This window comes from Rhynchophorus ferrugineus, unplaced genomic scaffold (assembly GCF_030347505.1).
Source record: "Rhynchophorus ferrugineus isolate W39M unplaced genomic scaffold, kcgeb_rfMv2 rfM5, whole genome shotgun sequence".
NCBI lineage: Eukaryota > Metazoa > Arthropoda > Insecta > Coleoptera > Curculionidae > Rhynchophorus > Rhynchophorus ferrugineus.
The window spans coordinates 23,359,388-23,383,171 of NW_027472584.1; the positions used below are offsets into that span (position 1 = coordinate 23,359,388).

General features: G+C 27.8%; 1 protein-coding gene across 3 annotated transcripts in view; it reads right to left on the minus strand.

The window, feature by feature from the left end:
- Positions 1-23,784, minus strand: part of LOC143197822 (metabotropic glycine receptor) — a 578,984-nt gene that overhangs the window by 3,619 nt on the left and 551,581 nt on the right. For all 3 annotated transcript variants that reach the window (XM_076406597.1, XM_076406598.1, XM_076406599.1), the window contains 2 exons: positions 23,218-23,327; positions 18,432-18,646 (listed from right to left, as the gene is read on the minus strand). In XM_076406597.1, the coding sequence (XP_076262712.1) occupies positions 18,432-18,646; positions 23,218-23,327 (325 nt within the window). The remainder of the gene's footprint in view (positions 1-18,431; positions 18,647-23,217; positions 23,328-23,784) is intronic.

Sequence of the window (23,784 nt, forward strand, 5' to 3'; positions counted from 1 at the left end):
TAGTTTTGGAGTATTTAAAGATAATTTCTAGTTAAAGAAATAAAAATATAAAAGATAATCAGTGAATAGTCTGTGTGATTTTCAGATAATTTCTTAATAATAAAAGGTAAATGTCAAAATGCTCATACCTTTATATGAATGGTTTAGAGATTATTTCTTTTAAAGAAGATACACAAATGTAGGTGACTAGCAACTATTTCTATTGATTTAAAGATAATTCTCTAAAGGTCCTCCTAAAATCAGAGTATTTTCCTTTGATTATTTAGAGATAATTCCGTGTTAGGTAAAGATTAGTAAAAAGTTAATTAAAGATAAGTGTAAAGTGAAACCAGTTCACATCTAGTTTTGGAGTATTTAAAGATAATTTCTAGTTAAAGAAATAAAAATATAAAAGATAATCAGTGAATAGTCTGTGTGATTTTCAGATAATTTCTTAATAATAAAAGGTAAATGTCAAAATGCTCATACCTTTATATGAATGGTTTAGAGATTATTTCTTTTAAAGAAGACACACAAATGTGGGTGACTAGCAACTATTTCTATTGATTTAAAGATAATTCTCTAAAGGTCTTCCTAAAATCAGAGTATTTTCTTTTGATTATTTAGAGATAATTCCGTGTTAAGTAAAGATTAGTAAAAGTTAATTAAAGATAAGTGTAAAGTGAAACCAGTTCACATCTAGTTTTGGAGTATTTAAAGATAATTTCTAGTTAAAGAAATAAAAATATAAAAGATAATCAGTGAATAGTCTGTGTGATTTTCAGATAATTTCTTAATAATAAAAGGTAAATGTCAAAATGCTCATACCTTTATATGAATGGTTTACAGATTATTTCTTTTAAAGAAGATACACAAATGTAGGTGACTAGCAACTATTTCTATTGATTTAAAGATAATTCTCTAAAGGTCCTCCTAAAATCAGAGTATTTTCTTTTGATTATTTAGAGATAATTCCGTGTTAGTTAAAGATTAGTAAAAAGCTAATTAAAGATAAGTGTAAAGTGAAACCAGTTCACATCTAGTTTTGGAGTATTTAAAGATAATTTCTAGTTAAAGAAATACAAATATAAAAGATAATCAGTGAATAGACTGTATGATTTTCAGATAATTTCTTATTAATAAAAGGTAAATGTCAAAATGCTCATACGTTTATATGAATGGTTTAGAGATTATTTCTTTTAAAGAAGACACACAAATGTAGGTGACTAGAAACTATTTCTATTGATTTAAAGATAATTCTCTAAAGGTCCTCTTAAAATCAGAGTTTTTTTTTGATTATTTAGAGATAATTCCGTGTTAGGTAAAGATTAGTAAAAAGTTAATTAAAGATAAGTGTAAAGTGAAACCAGTTCACATCTAGTTTTTGACTATTTAAAGATAATTTCTAGCTAAAGAAATACAAATATAAAAGATAATCAGTGAATAGTCTGTGTGATTTTCAGATAATTTATTATTAATAAAATATAAATGTCAAAATTCTCATACGTTTATATGGATGGTTTAGACATTTTTTTTAAAGGATACACACAAATGTAGGTGTTAGTCAACTATTTCTATAGATTTAGAGATAATTACATATCTACAAAATATAAATATAAAAATTAACTAGTCCTCCTAAAATTGGAGTATTTTCTTTTGATTATTTAGAGATAATTCCCTATTAGTAAAATATTAGAAGACAGTTAATTAAAGACAACTGTAAAGTGAAACCAGTTCTCATCTAGTTTTGGAGTATCTTTATTGTGTTTATCTTTATCTTTAAATAATATTCAGTTAATGAAATTCAAATATAAAAGATAATCAATGTTCGCGAAATGGTCAGTGTGATAGAGAGATGATACCTTGCAAATGAGAGATAAATGTAAAATATAACTACTGCCCGTCACTGATTTAGAAATTAAGGGTAACTGGTTTTCCTAAAATTAATATAATTTTCTTGATTATTTAGAGATAATTTATTGTTTTAAATTTTTTAGAATATCATCTATGTAATGAATTTATATTGTTATCTATGTTGTGACTATACTAACAAGGTACCTTCCTTTAAATATTCATTTATTTATCATATCGAAACAAATGAAAGTTCTGCTTGGTGGAACATCGAAAACATTATGCATTTCAAGGTAAAATTCTGTTGACATAAATGTAATATATGAAGCATTTTAGAACTGTCGTAAATGTTAGTTTAATATATATCCTTCTCTATATTCCAAGTAAAGTTGTATTTTCAGGGCCTACTGAGAATTTAACATAACATAAAAGTATTTTATTGCGATGATGATGAACCATTTCAAGCGAAATCGATTACTGCTGGAAAAAATGTAGGTGTGAAGTACAACAAAACATATGAATACGATTATTGTATTTTCTAGTGACATCGAAAACAAAACATCAAAACTACATTCGTTTTTTCATATGAAACGTTGTTGACATATACATATATCTTACTGAATTTTAAATTTTATCTCAAAACTGACACGTATTTAGAAATATATAAAAACTTTTTCAAGCAGACTTGAGATGTCTGATGATCATGTTTTTTATGTTAGCTATACTGCGACAGTGAATTAATTTTGAGCGATTTATAATAGCTAGTGTAAATTAGGCTATAAAGTTTTGGATATATCTGTAACTTTATATGATAATGTTATATTGTTGTGTTTTAGTTTTTGTGTTCAATTATTGACGTGTTGAAAATAGTAATAGAAAATATTTTAATTAATATATAATGTAGCAAATAATTACCTTTTTAAACTGACCTTTTTAACTGCTTTGCAAAAAAAATCAATTTTGATAATAGGTAAAGTAGCATGTCAATATGATAAAACATTATTATTCAGAAGGAAACTTTAATAGGCAAGTTTAATATAAAGCGAACCGTTTTAAATTATTTTCAAGAGATTGTTATATACCCAGTACGTGTTTAATTAGTAATATTCACAGTGCTTGAACTAATTTCCAAGTCTAAGGAAAAGGTAAATAAAAGGTGACAAGAAAACAAAGCTGAATGAAATTCGGGGAGTATGACTGGAAAAGGAACTATAAAGGTTATATTCCTATTTCCCCCCTGTATCTAATTACTGCTAGATGGTAAGGAACAAAAATGTATCGTAAATTTCCATAAATCAAGTTGCCGAGTTTGACAACATAAAACAAAGAAAACGAAAGAAAATAACAATACGGTTTTTTTTGTTCAAATAATATGTTGTGATATATTTTGTTTGTTGATAAATAATACGTGAAAAGAGAGTAACATATACGATTCATAATTTTCACACTTACAGCACTGTATATTTTACAGCCATAATAAATTGTGAGATTTATATTTACTTGCAGAAAGGTAATAACTCTGTAATGTAGATGTTCTACTTTATTTATGACTATATTTTCTTGGCGTGTATTATGCAAAAAAGACCCGTTCGGGTTCACAACATCCTGGTATACGAAGAATTCAATTAATGTATCTTTTTTTCACGTCTAAATGAATAAAAAGTTGTTAGGAAAGTTAAAATGGCATGTAATTGATTTACAGACTCAATATATACAGTTATGATATGTTTTTCTGTTTAACAAAATTAGGGATTTAAGAGAAAATGGCGAATGCGCGGCAGTTCGTAAGAAACACGGATTTTCATTAATTAAAACAGCGAAAGATGAGTGCTGAATACTAAAGATCCCTCCATTACATGAACACATATATTTCTCAATAGAAGGATTAAGTCATGTATGCTTGTAAGTGATATTTAATAATATAATTAATATGGTGAATGCGCTTTGGTTTGTAATAAAAAAAATTGACAGAAATTTCTATGTCTTAGCGATGAAAAATGATATGTATGCATGTTATACTAGTTGTTTCTACAAAAACTAAATATATTCACATTAATTATTGTAATAATAATCTTACTATTATTAGTTAATTTCATATCCTACAATGTTGAATGATGCATTATTAATATATTAGTAGCGTGTTAAAAACGATCGATCCAAGAACAATCTCTTTTATTTAAACTGGTAATTTTCTATTTAGGATTGATTTGGAAAGAGGCAACATCTGTTTCCTATGCCATCTCTTTTTTGTGTGTGTTTGTGATCACTTCTGTAAATCAGCAAATTAATTAACTATAAGAAAATCTAGTTAATAGTTTACCACGCCATGTATTCTTTTTACGGATCCTGTTTTCTTTTTTAACCTTCTCGGGATCAGAACAATGAAGAAATTTACGGTTGGTAATTTCTTTGGGATTAATAGGGACATAAGTATCATCGTCAACGATAAGGATTTTATGTCAAGAACAAATGGAGATCGTGATATTCAACTGGGTTGTTTGATTCTTATCAAAAGAGGAATTATTTTTATTATTGATGCCTTGTTGGTTTAATGGTTAATATATAAGCCATGTCGAATATGTATTGTCGCATATAAACTGATATTTATTTACTTAACGGGGAACTTTGGTGTAGAAACTTGAGAAAAATTGATTTGTTTTATATAATCAAATTTTAATCCTTTAATAATATGACTTTAAGGGCGAAGTACTGCTAGGCTAGAACACAATTATACAAGATATGATGAACCTGTCTTATTTATAATAAAAATTACTTCGAAAATGCGAAATAGTATTAATATATTATTTTTATTATATTATAAAAGTTTAACCCTTTAATAAAATGCCTTTATGAGCAAAGTACTGCTAGGCTAGAACATAATTATACAGAATATGATGAACCGTCCTTATTCATAATAAAAGTTACATCGAAAAAGTAAAATTGTGTTAAAATACTTTTTTTTTCTATATTATCAGAGTTTAACACTAATAATTATAATATGGCCTTAAGGGTGAAGTACTACTAGTCTAGCACATAGTTATACAGGATATGATGAACCGGTCTTATTCATAATAAAAATTACTTCAGAAATGTGAGATTGTATTAATATATTAATATTTTTCATATTATCAAAGGCTGTCAAAACAAGGTTCTTCGATTGATTACCAATGCCTATCGCTACGTAACCAACGAAGAATTGCACAATGACCTGGAAATCAAACGGATTTGCGAAGTTATCCAAGATTTCGCCTTGAAATACGAAATAATAATACTAAATCATACTAACGTGGAAGCAATACAACCGCTGGACAGCGCGCAGTATGTCAGGAGATTGAAGCCAACCAAACCATACAGACTTATATAAAGTGTATACTTTTAGTGTAAACTATAGCTATAAGTATAATTTTATAATTGAGGAATACATATTGATGTATTTTCTCGCACTCGTCTTACTTGTGAATTAATCCAAGTACAAATGAAAGGCAGTAATAAATTAATTTATAATTAAGATTGTATCTTAAGCGTATCTAAGAAAGATGTTATATAAAAATAATATCAAAGCTTAATCCCTTAAAACTATAACCTTAAGGGTGAAGAACTACTAGGCTAGAACATATTTATACAAGATATGATGAACCGGTCTTATTCATAATAAGAATTATTTTAGAAAATGCGAAATTGTACTAATTTTTTTTTGTTGTGTTTGTTAATAATGTTTAATCCTTTGATAATATGCCTCTAAGAGTGAAATACTGTTAGGCTAGAACATAATTTTCCAAGATATGATGAACCAGTCTTATTCACAATAAAAATTACTTCAGAAATCGCTAGGAAAAAAAATAAAACATCGAGAAAATGTTAATATTTCTTGGTCCAATGCAAATTTAGCTTAGCTGGTATTGACATAACATTAGTCATGAACGGAAGAGGGCACGAAGGAAAAACTTGTTAATTGATGTGCTGATAAGATGTTGTTATTGCTAAGTGAGTATCAAGAAATTTCAGGGCAGGATTTGTTAAATAAATGAATGGCAAATTGTGGCTTTACACTATATTGGATACCAAAGAGTTGAACCTAACTTACGGTAAGATTTGTTTAGTATAATCTCTATATCGAATTCAAAGAGAGCTGGCTATCAATTATTACCCGAGGACCCTTTATTGATTTAATCCTGACCACTGGATTTTCTATTAATTGACGACTAGCCCAGTATACGATAGAATGTTATCCGTGTATATATACAATATACGATTGTTGCAAATGTTATTTTACTTGGAAAACATTAATCTTATGAATATCCATATGTTGATTCTTTAGGTAAATCTTTGATAATTATACTGAACATTTGAATGTATTTATTAAGAACTACAATATAATTTTGGTATTGTTAATAAATATAAGGTTATAGATAGATAGTTTTGATGCATTCACCGTATAAACCAGACCTTGTTCTATGCGATTATAGTTCTTGATTTATTGATGAAACTATTTATTGTATTATCTTTGACCAAATATCTCACATTATTGCATTACTTTGGATTTTCTATTAATTGACGACTAGCCCAGTATACGATAGAATGTTATCCGTGTATATATACAATATACGATTGTTGCAAATGTTATTTTACTTGGAAAACATTAATCTTATGAATATCCATATGTTGATTCTTTAGGTAAAACTTTTATAATTATACTGAACATTTGAATGTATTTATTAAGAACTACAATATAATTTTGTTATTGTTAATAAATATAAGGTTATAGATAGATATTTTTGATGCATTCCCCGTATAATCCAGACCTTGTTCTATGCGATTATAGTTCTTGATTTATTGATGAAACTATTTATTGTTTTATCTTTGACCAAATATCTCAAATTATTGCATTACTTTAAGCCCTAGATAATTTTTCATTAAAAACATTAAAGAATAGGAAAAATGCTATGGTTATATTAATACTGATAATTAGAAAAGAAAAGTTCATAGATATAAGTATAGTATAATTAATTGTACAGATTAGTAATTACATTTTAATTAATTTAACTTTGGTTTCAGATTTATTCTCATCTCCTTCGTTAGTCAATTGTAGTGATATTTTCGAATTTTAAATTGTCATAATTAATTTTGGTATGATTCACCTGTCTTTGGTTATATGAAAATGGTGAATGCGCAGTAATTTGCAAGGAACACTGATCTTCATTAATAAAAAAAATGACGGATGTCTATTGAGCACTAGAGATTATTTTATTATGTGAATTCCAGATGAGGATCAAGTCATGCTTTTGGAGTGAATTTATATTAACAATATAATTAATATGGCGAATGCACCTTAATTTGTAATACAAAAAATAAGTGACAGAGAGCGATGAAGGTCTTAGCGATGAAAAATGAAATGTATGAATGATAGACTAGTTGTTTCCATAAAAAATTAATATTGTTATATAACTACTTAAATGTTATTATTAAGATTATAATTTGTTCTATATATCTTCATTCATATATATCATCTTCATATATTTTCGTCTTGTTCACATATACGTTTGAATTAAGATGAAAAGGCAGAAATTACTTTTTCGGTCGCCTTATATATGGTATTAATTTATTAGATAGGGACTTACTGTATTGAGTACTTTCTAATTATAAAAGGAGATGTACTCTTTTAAAAGTTTTATGCTCTTTTTTAACTTTTTTCCTTTCGCAAAAACCTGAAAGTTTCTTTTATGCTCTGGTTAATAATAAATGCAGTAATATTGTCTTCGTTAGCTTCTCTTTTTAACAGAATATGAGTGATATTCTTAATTATATTGAAATTTTATGCAATAAAAGTCCAAGGTTTTTATGGGTGTTGTAAGAGGCACTCTCGTATACTATTAAAAATGCATTTTTTCTGTATCTATCAGTTTATTTTTATTTACATTTTATATATTTAACGATAAAAGTGACATTTTTTATTTAAATTTTAACATTTAATTTAGAATATAACTTTAATAAAAATGGTTATCCTTTTTATCTGGTTTTACACTTCCTGCTACAAAAAGCTTAAGAGGAAGTTCTTTTAAGCTTTCGCTGGTAATGAATGCAGTGAGAAAACGTCAACTTTATCTTAAGATGAGTGATGTTTTAAATTATATTGAAATTTTATGCAATGAAGGACTTCCTCGAATATTGTAGAAGATGTTTTAAATTGTATTAATACTGAACAATATTTTGTTATAATTTTTCACTCTTTTAACTTGAAGTTATCTTCAGATTATTAACAGTTAATTTACACTACTTTTCCTGCACATCGTACATCTGTACGTAATTATACAGTGGATTAATTTCTGATATTTTATGTTTGACAATTTTACCGATATTTGAAAGTGATCTTTCACAAAATTAAATTACCATTCTAGCTTTAAACTATATTGAAAATCAAAGAGCTAGACATGCCGTAAGCTCTGTTAAATATAATCTCTCTGACAAAGTCAAAGAGCGTTGGTTATTAATTATTACGCAGAGACCATTTATTGATTTATCTTTGACCAAAGATCTCATATTATTCCATTAGTTTAGATAATTTTTCATTAAAGACATTAAAAAATGGAAAAAATTCTATCGTTATATTAATACCGATAATTAGAAAAAAGGTTTATAGATATACGTAAGTAATTGTATTTTAATCATATTAATGTAATTGTAATTATATTTTAATTCATTTGATTTTGGGTTTGGAATTATTTTCATATTTTTCGTTAGTTGTGACATATTCGGATTATAATTTGTCATAATCAATTATGGTATGATTAACCTATCTTTGGTTATATGAGTATATACTTTATAGGTGAATGTTTAGTAAAGAATTATACCTTTTGTTTATTGTTTCTGATCGATGGTCCATTCTTGCTTCTTATAGGAATTGGTGATCCCTATTTTAGATAGATTGATTCTTCGCTAATATTTTGGATTTGTTATCTGAGCATTTTTGTAAAATATGGCGTTATCTGTGGAATATTTACTTTGTTAGCATATTTTGCTGGATTTTCTCTTTTTTTTGCTACTTTTTATATTTCTTCTGTATAAGCACCTGTAGCTAGCATACAAAACTATTTCGATGTCGTTGTATGCGACTCTTTACCCATCAGTAGAGTGGCTATCTATATGCTTATATTTTTATTTATAGTTTAGATGAGAGAAAAATAAAAAAGTCAGAGGTAGCTAGATCTGGCGAATAGTCATCGCTATTTTTCTTGAGATCTGTGAGAGAGTGTGTCGAATATTAATGAAAATATCGGGTTTTCTTATAAATTGTTATATCCATATGACACAAAAGTTAGCAAAATAAATAATTTAATATAGATATATTTTATTTAACGTAATATTTATCGAAATTGAAAGTAAAAAATAACTTTAAATAGCTAAAGTTGGAAGCAGATTAATATAAAATTTAATTAGTAATTTAAGTATGCACAACATTCAAGTAAAATGTGATAAAAATTGGACGTTTTTAATTTATCCAAGTGTGTTGAAAGCAGCGTGAAAGCGGCATAAATTAAAATTAGATCTGAAAAAGGGAAACAAAACTAACCAACCGATACAACGCATTTGTCAAAAATATTTATGTAATATCTACTATGTATTCTCGCTAGTTGTACTGAAAGCTTTTCACAAAATTATTTTTCTTTACCATTCGCCAGCTTCTTGTTTAATTGTTTTGATAGTCGGAGATATTAATAATCTTAAAAGCCCTCAAATTACCGCTCTTGATGGTGATTATTCAAAATAGCTTTCAAATTTAAACCTTTTCTTTGGTGGCAATTTTGCAGTTTGAAGATAAAAGAAAATCCCATGTTTTTTTAATGTTTAGCTTTCAATATTAATGTTTTTAAATTAACAATGCCTCGATTATTTTTTGTCCTATTTTTTGTGAGTGTAAAATACACTAATGTCAATATAACTTTCGAGTTTTAATTTATACCGGACTAATATTTAGACTGGAAATTGTGCTTATTGTTGCATAACTACCTGATACACACAAAATATCTATAAGTCTTTGATACTAGGTAATTAGATTTGTTTTAACAGTAAAAGACTGTTTGTTGAAATTTTAATTGAATCCTAATAGACTTAGAGGAAGAGTAGAAAGGAAATAGGGCCTCTTTTAAAGCGACAATACCAAAACAAAATCGATATTCCCCACTATCTGCCAATGACGTTTTAATTTCTCAATATAAAATAATTACTGCTGTCATACAAAATTCTTTAGATATTTATGTGTTCTAAATAATTTTATAGGTTATGTGTTATAACTATATTAATGAAATTGAAAATATTTGATGATATTCTTACATTATTGCCACATATTAAAACACTAAATTAATATATTTCAAATATAATATCTATTATATTAGCATTTATTAATTATTATTTTTATTCAATGGTTTTTAATTATTCACGTCTAAAAATATGAAAATAAATCAACATAATAAGAAGAAATGATGACAGACATATGGAGACGTTACGTATTATTCTATCGTCGGAGTAAAATCAAAACAAATGGTTATAGAAAAACTGGGTATTGATAATATATTTGACATAAAAAAATTGAAACAAACATTTCTGGCAACAAGACCATACTTTTCTATATAATATCGTTAATAAATCCATCGAAATTATATTTATTTATCGACCTTTCATTCGTTTTGTCGTATATGTATCGGTGCTCGTATTTCCAACTATTTTTCATGACATACTTTGAAAGTATCTGAAACTAGAATTTATCACGATGCATTGACTGTATTTAGAAAGTCTGAATTTCCCTGCAGACTCATTTTCTGTTTGTGGACAAATTGTTAATCGATTAACTTTTTTTTGTGTTACTTTGATTTCACCGTATATAACATGGTTCTTGTATTTAATAAAAAATATAACTGATAAATGTTGTGATCTATATATGTACCTATATTTGATAATAATATCCAGTAGTTTTAATAATTATTCAACATTTTTAGTTACAAAATAAATTCATACAGTGACACCTTGTATGTGAAAACTATTTTTCTCGCAATTGTTGTATATTTTGTCATCATACAAACCTTCCTTGAACCTCCACAAATATTTTAAAACCAAAATTAGCCAAATCTATCCAACCGTTCTCGAGTTTTAGCGAGACTAACCAACAGAAATTCATTTTAATATTTATATATAGTCAATACAAAATAGCAGTGACACGAGTGTCAATATATGTCTGTCTAAAGTTGTAAATTCGTTTTACAGTCAGACAATATTATCCTTGCCATTTTATTCTATTTAAAAAGAGATAGAATGCTGTTAGAGATGTCCGAACATGTAACGGAATGAGCCTGCAATAGTTGTCCGTTTGCCAAACTTCTGAAAATTCTTCAAAATATTATAATTACGGGTTATAAACCGGTAAACGTTGTTTTAACGCTTTGTTTTAATAAATTTGAAATCGCCGCAGTTTTTGTTGAAAATATTTTATGCGCCTTGCAGCTGCACTTTATATGAATACGGACACGGTCACTAAAATATCTCAAAAAATAAAAAACAATATAACCTTAAATTCGCCGGAAAGAAACCGTGTTTATGCGAAACAGGTAACGAATCAAGATCAATCTTGGTGTTTCAGAGATCAAATATACGAAATGTAAAAAACAGTAAGTAGTTTTTTCAATCGAAACATAATTTAATACAATTATTCCAGAGAAAATTGTTAGTCTGGAAACTATCCACAAAGATCCAAAAGATATACAGCTATTTGAGAGATGTAGAACATCCGTTCATACATTGTTGGATAATTGGAAAGTACTAACAAGTTCATCAACAAAGGCTGCAATTAAGGAATGTCTTAAACTACATAAAATAAGTTTCGAGGAAATCATATTAAAGAATGAACTATGTCAAATTATTACTCGGTAAATATAAATGAAATGTTTAATTGCATTTTATATAATTTACTTTCTTAGAAATAAGCTTGAGAAAAAATACATAGTACGTCGGATTACTGAATGTTATGGCCACAGAATATTGCATCTTCCTCTCTATCACTATATTTTTAGTCCAATTAAGTTGATACGGAGTATTGCAAAGAATTATTACAATAGATATTCAGGCTTTATGGAAAGAGGCATTATTGAAAAAAGAAATTGACAAATGGTAGAATCTTGAGCAAGTTTTTGATAGATTGGAAATAAACAGCTTAGTTATTGACTTGATTAGTATTTCTGAAAGTGACAGTGATTGAATAAAACTTTATGAATGTTGGTTTATGATTCAATGCTGACGATTACCAAGACAGGGTGTTGAAAGAGGAAACCACTAAAGGTCAGTATACATTTAATATACTTTAGTTGTAGGGAATTGTATTATATAGTGTGAAAACTTTATGAGCATGTGTGTTCTTGTTCAGAATATACATGAACGTTTGGTTAATATGTATGAGGAGAGAAATAACACTAACTGTTTTGCAGATATGGCAAATGCATTAAGGAGAATGCTGTCGTTAAATGTAGTTTTATCAAGAAAGATGTATACAGATAGTAACAGGACAAATTAAAAGGAAATATACTAATATCATATCAAGCATAAAACATAACTATGCTCTCTAATGATAATAAAATACGTTACTCAGATATACAATTGTTAATTATGTGGATTAGGCCTTCGGGGGATACCACTACATAAAAAACGCGCCAAGAACCCTACCTATACTAGTGTGGAAATAATTTAATGTATATATAATAAAACAACCTATAAATCATTGTGGCTGTATAATTAATTGTAGTTTTAGGTTCTTCGATAATATATGTATTAGGTGTATTATAATGTTAAAATAAATTTTATTTAATAGAATAATTGTTCAATTATTTTATTTATATTAAAATTTTGTTATACGTCAGAGCCAAAATGTACCAAAACTCAGAGTAGCTGCGGTAACATTGCGACGTTTCCCATGTCATTGCTATTTTGAATTGACTATAGATAACCTCCTGTAATATATTTAGAAATTTAAATCGAATAATGTGCTATTAGTGCGTATTTAAATTAAATTGGAGAATAATTTCGTTCGTCCAGTACATTTCGCTCAGACACTTTCTATTCAGACATAACATTTTTTTTCGCTGAATGAGAAATAAAACATTTTTGCTTAATGCTTTTCGAGCGGACCGGGGCTTTATTCTAAATTGACTTATATTTTCGTTAAATTAATTATTGAAGTTGTGGGGTTTAAAACGCGAAGAAGAAAAATACGAGTCGATTTTTTTTTGTTTCTGGAGCAAAACAAACGGTTTAACTCGAATTGTCTGGTACGTTTCACAAATGATAAAGTATGGCGTCGAACAATCAAAGGTCTTGTCGTAACTAAAACGAAGTAAAAAGAATTGAAATGGATTGACCTGAGTCATATATCTCGAAAAAGCTTACTATTAGGACTGAGAATCTAGGTAAAATCATTTATTTCATTGGATATAGTGCTACATATCAATAGACAATCTGCATCAATTGTGTTTTATGAATGTGTTCAATTATTTTGATCGAATGCTTTACTAACTGGAAATATCTTGGAATTCGAAAAAAAAACATCCCTTTATACGTTATATGTATACTTTATACTTTATACTTTATATGTTACGTTAGGTATGAAATATTTGCTTTTACAACTATTCAAAGTACTCTATAATATTTTAATAAGAATATATACAATTTTTTTTATAATAAAGATTTTTATTTATAAAAATTAATTTCCAGTCTTTGTTTCAATGCCTCAACTATTTATACAGAACCGTTCGGACAAATTAAAACTGTAAAAAAATAATTATAGTACGCTAATTACATTAATTTTTGAAAAGGGTTCTGTTGCCTTTAATATTTGACGAGTTCTGTTTCGGTGAATAAATTACCTGTTTTGCGACATTAATGTTTCTTTGATTCAAAGGAGATTTACACAGATCCCTAAACCAGATACCTTCCGGAGATGCTCTTGGAATAGTTGAGGCTTGTGGTTATATAAAAATAACTTCAGTATTGAGGGCTGTGTTATTGAGATATGGAAATGTTTTAATAAAATAACAATATATTTGTGTATTATTTTTCAATATATATGTTTGGTAGGATATTGTTTTGTCTTATTCTGTACTGAAACTTGCGGTATATATTGATCGTTGTATCATCAGTGTTTAGAGGTACCCATTTTACAAAGACCCTTTCCTTTTCGACATAAAAATATACATTTCGTGAGCTTTATTTGAAGCAGTTTACTGCTCAGGGCTTCACCTAACTTTGTGTACTACCTGAGGGCAGACATATACGGCTATTCTCTCATTCCCCTACATAGTTTCTATAGGGAAACTGATAAAGGTTAATAAGATAGTCATTTAACAAGTTATATTAAAGATAATAAATTATAACATGGTTATATTTCATTATATATATATATATATATATATATATATATATATATATATATATATAATTTATATATCTTTATTCTCAGGAGGTAAAAAGTAAACTTAGCTAACTACAGTTGTTAACTATCAGATTATTTTCATGTAGATTAACTACTGTTGTTAACTATATATCATATTATTTTTATATAGATTGATAAATCTTAAGTTTTGTCCCAAATTAAATTTCTGAACGCAACCATAATATTTGTTTGACTAATATTTGACAACCAACTAATATATTTTTTGGTCACAAATTAAGTTTCTAACCACTACCATAATATTTAACATTTGAAAACCAACTAATATGTCGATCCATCTTGTATATCGATCGATACCTCAGACAAAGAGTGCATCCTTCTATCTTTAACAGTTACGTGCGCGAGAAGTTTCTTAACTTCGGTGATCCTTTGTGAGAGTGACATTTCAAATTATGTGCTCTTTTTTTGTTGATTTGTGTGAGCGCGCGAGAACTTTTTTCAGTTCGATTAATTACAGTTTACGATGCCGAAGAGAAGACGACTTGACTTAGGTCGTCGCATTCAATCAAATGTGCAAAGAGCTACCTCACGTGCTAACCGCACTGATGACCAGAGAAAGACAGATCAAGAAAATAGTCGTATTGCTATGTCAGAATTGCGTTCTTTAGTGAGTGAAAATGAAGTAGATAGGCTTAGAATGCAACGACTTCGTGCACATCAAACACAACAGCGAGTTCGACATAACGAAATTGAGCGATTCCGCAGACACAGTGCTCCTGTGATCCTGGAACGATCTGCATTCCACTATGATGCGGCAATTGATTATTGTGCCGACAAATCGGTAACAATTGGGGAAATGACAATAATTTGTAAATATTGCAAGGCGTTAAAATACAGTGGTGAATCTACTGGATTATGTTGTGCTGTAGGCAAAGTAAAATTGCCACAATTGGTCCCACTACCAGATCCTTTACGATCTTTAGTTTCTGGGATTGGAAAAGATCCTAAGCACTTCTTGGCACACACAGACGTTTAGAAATATAACAGCTGTTTCCAGATGAAATCATTTGGCGCTACACATATTATACAGGACCATTTCAAGCCATACCATAACATTTTATCTTATTTACTATGTATCTTCATACCTTTGTTACTTATTGATGTACAATAAAGTATTACAAACATTTTCTTATAATATGCAAGGGTCAGCTAGTATATATATATATATATATATATATATATATATATATATATATATATATATTTGTTGATGAAGATATTAGTGTTTATATAAGACTAATGAAGTTTATTTAATACAGAATGAGAAAAGCGTTATTCTCAGAGATGACAGTAATTTGTCAATTTGTGGGTTTTTAGTGAGCTCGAAATGTTTAGCTAAAAGCGAAGGGTTAATAATTCAAGGGTTGAAGGGGACTGGACAGGACGTTGATTTTGGTTATGGACCTTAGTTTTCCAGCCATGATTATTATTCAATTAGATATTTACCATTATCTTAGTTTTACCCAATAGGAGCTCAGTCTATATCTACAATTAAAAGGATCATGAATTAATTTTGCGAGAGGCCTTTTTTATATAAATTCAGTGATTTATTGTAAATCCATCGAAAAATAGTTAAACAATATTAAAAATGATATTTTTAATTATAAACATGATTTAATGAAAGGAAATTATCATTTAACAGAGGACATTTTAATGGTTATCAAAATTCACAAGAAATTCTTTTAACGAATAAAGAGAAATTAGCAAACCTTTTTTCCTAAAATTTCATTAAGCTTCAAGAATTCTTTGATTTAAATAATAAAAAAAAAGAAATTTAAACCATTTCCTGATTTCGTTTGTCTATCGAGGTATAAATCGACAATGTCATTGCTCTAAAAACCACTTTAAATGACACAAAAGTCTACTTTTCGAAAGCTTTATTTAAAACAGTTTACTGTTCGAGGTTTTACCAGAATTCATGTACCCCCAGGTAATTCTGATTCCGTTTCCTCCCTATTTCCTAATTCCAAATGAGATTTAATGAAAAGGAAGGAAATTATCGTTATAAAAATCGTCTTGCCAACCTGTTTACCAATGTAAATATTCCGAAATATATTTTATAGGACCACAAAGAAATTAGTAATTCTTTTGTAATTTACTGTAGTTTATTGAATATTTATTGAAACATTTTTTTGAAAATGATGTACAAAATGTACTGTAAAATCTCTATTTACAAATTATTGATCCTATTCGAAGTATTGTTTTAGCAGCACCATTATAGTATTAGAGAATGAACTATCTGTATAGAAAGAGAATATGCTGCGTTAATTTTTTGGACTGGAAAATCCATTTTCTTGCTCCAGTTATGTCGCGATAGGCAACACATATTTTTCCAGAAGCTCGCTTTATTGAAATAACTATATTTTTGGTGTCTAAGTAAAACTAGAGCAAATTAAATTAGTAATTATAAGGTATGCTATTTTTTAATTGTTTACAATTCAGAAAAGTGTTTTTTACTTAAAATAATCTTGAATATATATTTTCTCTTCATGTACTAAAAGCTTTGTATCAAATCTATTGTAAACGGATAATTATTAACTTTACTACTAAGACGAATCCTAAGCCTTAGCCTACCAAGCCACCTTATTTGTTAGATATCCTTTATATTATTTGTTAAGTACTTACTTTACCTAATACTAAGGAAGAGTATATCATATTTTATAAAATTATGAATTTCGATTATCGATATTTCATTTTATTGATATTAATTAGTATTGATATCCTTTGTTATTTGTAGTGAAATGTGAATCATATCTTATTAAACTATGATTCTCGATTAATGAAATTTAAATGTGTTTATATTGAGCTTCATTGTGTTTAAAAAATGTCCTTTATTATTTGTGTTGAAATGTGAATCATATCTTATAAAATTATGATTCTCGATTAATGATATTTAAATGTGTTGATATTTTTGAACATCATTATTTTTGAAAAACGTTCTTTATTATTTGTATTGAAAAGTGAATCATGTCTTATAAGATTATGATTCTCGATTAATGAAACTTAAATGTGTTGATATTTTGAACATTTTTGTGTTTAAAAAATATCCTTTATTATTATGTTGAAATATGAATCATATCTTATAAAATTATTATTCGCTATTAATGAAATTTTAATGTGATGACATTCTTGACTAACATTGTGTTTAAAAAATATTTTTTAATATTTGAATTGTGAATCGTATCTCAAAATATTGGGATTTTCGATTAATGAAAATTAAATATGTTGATATTTTTGAGTATCATTGTGTTTAAAAAATGTCCTTTATTATTTGTGTTGAAATGTGAATCATATCTTATAATAGTTTGATTCTCGATTAATGAAATTTAAATGTGTTGATATTTTGAATATTTTTGTAGTTAAAAAATATCCTTTATTATTGTGTTGAAATGTGAATCATATATTATAAAATTATTATTCTCCATTAATGAAATTTTGATGCGATGACATTCTTGAGTACCATTGTGTTTAAAAAATATTCTTTAATATTTGTGTTGGAATGTGAATCGTATCTCAAAAAATTAGGATTTTCGATTAATGAAAATTAAATATGTTGATATTTTTGAGTATCATTGTGTTTAAAAAATGTCCTTTATTATTTGTGTTGAAATGTGTATCATGTCTTATAAGATTATGATTCTCGATTAATGAAATTTAACTGTGTTGATATTTTGAACATTTTGGTGTTTAAAAAATATCCTTTATTATTGTGTTGAAATGTGAATTATATCTTATAAAATTGTTAATCTCCATTAATGAAATTTTAATGTGATGGCATTCTTGAGTACCATTGTGTTTAAAAAATATTCTTTATTATTTGTGTTGAACTGTGAATCGTCTTTCAAAAAATTAGGATTTTCGATTAATGAAAATTAAATATGTTGATATTTTTGACCATCATTGTGTTTAAAAATAATCTCCTTTATTGTATGTGTTAAAATGTTAAAACTTCAAAAGTCTGTTTTAAATATTTCTAAATCATTTGTTATAAAATTTTGAATGTCAGTTAGATGCTAAGACCTGGCTACAAATAAGAACTAAATCATTATTATTGGTTAAAAAAAGTGCTAAATTGTGTGAGATCGTAAATAAGAGAACATGTGTATTTTTTACTTACCAACACTAAAAACATTATCCCATAAATCCGTTCGGCACAAGTAGGCCTTCAGATCATCTTCCGTTCGCCCAACTATAACTATAGGGGGCGCCATAAGTGTACGTATGGTGAGCAGTGCAGTAAAAAAAGCCAGTATTATCCCCAACCTTTTCAAAAGGTTCATATCAGTGATCTTTATTGCTTTGGCTGATCGGACTCGGAAAATAACAGATATCCTGAAAAAAAAAGAATTCTTGTTATTGGGACGACATATACTTACAGTGAAAATAAATTTCTGCGAAAATACGTTTCGATTCGAAACATTTGCAAGTGAAAATTGTTTCTGAAAACTTTCCAGGCCAACTTTTCATTCAATCGTCAACATATTTTTTCTGATAACAGTATAATAATCGAAATTCAATACCCAAGCTCCCTCTATGGTTATACTTAATGAGAAAATGCTTTTAGTTATTGTCGCTGTTTTTTTCGAGATTGGGCATCAAAAACGAAAATATCTGGAATTGTACTGTTATTTCCATTAATTAAACATTTCTGCGGTTTGCTTTCTTTAAATGATGGGAAATAAAATACGACGCTTTTCAGAGACATTGGTATTGTTTTCTAGACGAGAACATTTTTGATTAAATTGTCAGCTTCTCACGCAAAAATCTCTTTTATAATTAGATTTTATCATCCATTAGGGTACGCAGTTATTTTAATACGTATCTATTTTCTGGATGGATTTTCGTTTGAATTTTAATTGTGATTATTTGTAGAGCTCTACTCCCAAACTTCTGTCATAATTAAACTTTATTGGGCCACATACTAATTCGAGCAACATTCTAATTCTCTGATAACATTCAAGGGCATAGGAGATGTTATATTATAGTTTGTCGCCAATAATGTAATTTATTTTATATTCGGGGCAAGTGTTTATCTAGAATTTATATTCAAGATTACAAGAAAATTAATTTATTTTGAATTAGAAAGCATTTATTGTACGAACAGCTGAAACTTAAAGTAATTTTATTATACAAAAACAAATTATTACAGTAAAAACAACTAAAGACATATTAGGGTGGTAGATATTCACAATTAAAAATGCTATTTCTGGTCAGTTATAGAATTGTTGGACTTATATTTATTAAATAAATTTTATTATAAGTATAAGGAGTACTTTAAAAATAATAATATGTCTAATTCCTTTACAGTAGCATCGTAGATTTACAAAAAACAATCCCAAAATATTCCCATTAATATATCTTCTTTATAAATTAAAAGATTTCAGCAATATTTTGACGTAATTGACAAAAACGGAACCAAAGAGAATATCTGCGCCATCAGCTTATCAACCAAACAAAAAAGCACACTGAACACCGCATTGTTTCCTTTGGAACAATACGTCATTTTCTTGTCGTAATTGTTTCAAAATATGTTATGTCGGATGACAAAATAATGAATGATGACTATATGCATTATATGCATAAAATCGTTCTCGATTTTGAACAATTGGCGAGAGATAAACCGGAAACTATTTATCTTGTTCTCCTATGTTAAACAACAGTGAAATACTGGCAGTCCTATTAAGGCAACTTCTTTAAAATGCAAATAATTCGCCTGTTATATCCTTGATTGTTTTTGTGATACCCGTTAAATTTGAATATGCTCGCTTTATTAACTACTACATGTTTTTTAATCAATATATGAACTCCGAATTATTTTATCTTGTATACTATTAATTGCGATTAATTAGATCCATGTATCTATATAATATTTGTAATATTGGTTAGATGTAATATTGTAATAGGATAATAATAATAATTTTTACATAAGATTATTAAAAATCTACTTTTTAACATTTCACAAATTTTAATATTAATGTTTTGTAAATATTTCTAGGATTTCCTAAACTTCTTATAATGTCGTGCTGTAATTGGAGCTGGTGCCAAGTATGTTTTTACTTTTATTGTACAAACTTACGAAAAGCTTTTCACGTAAACATCATACGGACTACAGGCCCTTTAAAACTTTACTAACAGAATAATTAAACAAGCATATGGGATGTTACTTACTCTAAAAAAGCCCATTTTACATATTTTTTTAAAGTGTTTAACAACTCACTTGTCATTATATTTGTCGTTTATAATCTATTTAGTAATAACTCAGTTAAATTGAACACGCTTCATTTTGTTAATATATTATTTTATGAATATTACATTTTCTGCAAGATTGGAAATATTTTTAATTAAAAAAATGACCTCAAATCCAATAAAGTTCGATATAAATTACTTTTAACTAGACTTACGGCTATTTAATATCAGCAGTATTAGTTCGGCATAGTGTTTTTTTGTTATGCATAAGGATGTTAATCAGGTCATTAATCAAAAGTTGCTTTAAACTAGACGACATTGATATAATAACTTTTCAGTCTAAAAAACTAACTTACTATAAAATATACAATCAAATATTTAATATACATAGGGTGGATATTATACAAGAGAACAAGATTTTTTCAAAAAATCCTACCATTATTTTCCTAATTTAATTTTTTAGTTCAATATTTTCTCTTTCACAAATGATGCTTTGTGTACCGTGAACCAATAATGACATGCTTGAAATGCTGTGTCATATAATACTTGAGTGCCAATTTTACCAGTTATATAAAGTTATTACCAGTTTTACTAAAATATGTCGCCAAGCTTAAATATGGACGTTTGGACGCATTTGTCATTTTATTCTATTCACATCAAGCTTCAATATGTTATATTTTGCAAAAGTAACAACGTCAAAGATTTATACCTGTTTGAAAATGTCAAGTTTCGTGCCTAAAAATGTACACTCGCAGAATTGTGAAATGCTACTTACTTCAAAGGTATGATCGGAAGTGATTCATACTTCGAATGCTGACGGGCGATAGTAAAGTGGATTTATTTTGAAAATCCTAAGCGCCAAAAATTATGGCTTTCACCTGACGAAGCCGGCTCTAATTTTTTGTGTCACAAGATAATGCTCTGGGTTTGGTGGGACCAGAGTGGCCTGCTGTATTACGAACCGTTGAAACTTGGTCAAACAGTTAATAATGATCGCTACCGACAGCAAATGATCAAGTTAAACCACGTATTGATCGAAAAACGTTCAGAATGGGCTCGAAGACACGGTCAAGAGATTTTTTAGCACGATAATACATCGTCTCATAAACCAAAACCGGTCAAGGAAGCGTTGAAAGTACTTGGATGGGACATATTATCATACCCGCTATACTCTCCAGACCTTGTCTCGTTTGATTATTTTCGCACCAATAGGACACCCGCTTAGAGAGTAAAGAAAAAATAACTCAAATAACGGTTTTGCTCAAGGAGTTGGGCAAGATGAAATATAGAATCAAATGACCAATACTTTGAATAAATAAATTTCCATTTTCTCGAAAGTGATGTAGTTTTTTCTAAAAAAGAACGGTAATTTCTTTCGACTTTCCCGTACACATGGTATGCATTTTTCAATAATATTAGATAAGAAGTTTGATGTCAATATCAACACGCAATCCAAAAATAAAGTAACAACTGGTCCACCTTATATATCTAAATTAGTTTAAAAAAAATATTTACAAAAATGCAAATATCTAAATGTATTGAAATAAACGTTAAACTTTTTTTATAAGATAATATTAAGACTTAAGAAGGAAAATGATCGGGATATTAACGGAAAGGACCTTCTTGTATTTTCTTAAAAAACATTCTGTATGCCCTAAAGGCAAAAGTTCTGGCGAAAAAAGGTATTTTTTAATTAGAATCGAGTTGACAAAAAGTAATTCGGGCAATTTTTGATGAATAAAATATTTTTCACAATTCCCTTCATGACTTTTGTTTTTATTATTTTCATTAAAAATAAATTTGGCAGAAATAATTGATGTTAGAAAAATAATAAAGTTTAAAATTAATTATTAATAATTAATGTTTTCATTTTTCTCGTTCTTAATGATCATGGAAGACTTATTATAGACCTAACAGTATAATGTTGATGTTCATATTTTCTAATTTAGACTACAAAATATTGGATTTCATCGAAGTGCACTTTTGTCTAGTGGCAATTATGGGGAAGGCAGCTTTATTTTGGAGGAACTATGGGCCAGTGATAATTGGTTAAAAAGCTTTTCAGGATTTATTTGTTGTGCTTGATTAACATATCCAAGAATTACCAAGGGTATAGATGTACTTTATGCTTGCAATTGTATTTCTAAATGCATTTGGGCAACAGTGTAATCGTTCTAGTTATGCTAGTTTTTAAGACTTAAAAGTATAATAAAAAAGGGTTATCATAACATAATATATTATGTAAACATTTGAGAGATGCATTTTTAAATTATACTTTTTATTTGAAATTAATTTTTTTTTAATTTCTGATTTGGTGATTAAAATAAAAATAAAAATGTTTTATCATATGAAATATTTTGAATATGTTCATATGAAAGATAAAATAAAGTTAATATTAGTGTAAAATAGACAATTAAAAGCAACAAGGTGAATGTAGTCCTATTAAAAGAAAAGGTAAAATAAATGTAATGGTTAGAGGATTTTTATAGTAAGTAGGCCTAGACTACATCAGAAAACTATTAGTGTGCCATACAGTAAGAAACATTAAGGGAAGAAGAATTTTGCCGAGACATATATCGTGGGAACTCAGTAGAAGAAACTATTTAGATTATAGTACAGTATTATTTAACACGAATTAGCCAGAGTATACGATAAACTGTTTTCGAACAATTTTCTTAGTAAATTTGTCAAAATATTTGGAAGAAAAGTAAACTTACCGCCATGTTTTCAGCATGAGGGCTCCATAAGTGAGAGCAAATCCAATTTCTCTAAGCCAAATACGAGCTGTACAGAAGTATATAGTCGGTTTGAAATATGTAACGATCATCTGGAAAAAAAATGACATATACACAGTTAGAGGAAATTCCGCTTAACTCTCGCTTTATTTCACAAATCGTAAAATGAAGCGATAAAAGTAACGTCAAATCCGTTTATGAGACACTTTAACGCGTTTATTTATAGATTTTTGGTTTAAAAGGACATTTTATGGGCTTTCTTTTGCCGAATGCCAAAACTAAACTGAGAGTAATGGTTTGTACTGAATATACTTTTTAGGTAGTTATTGGATCTTTGATTTAAGTTGGATTTGGTATTGGATTTGTCTTAATATAGAACACTGGATTCTATTTATTTCCTATATTGTTTTAAATACAGGAAATACAGACATTGCTCTAGCCTTATTTACATGTTATATATATTTTAACATTTTAAAATATATTTATATGCGTTGTGTATATTGCATGTATATGTAATATTTAATATAACTAGAATGTCTTGCATTATAT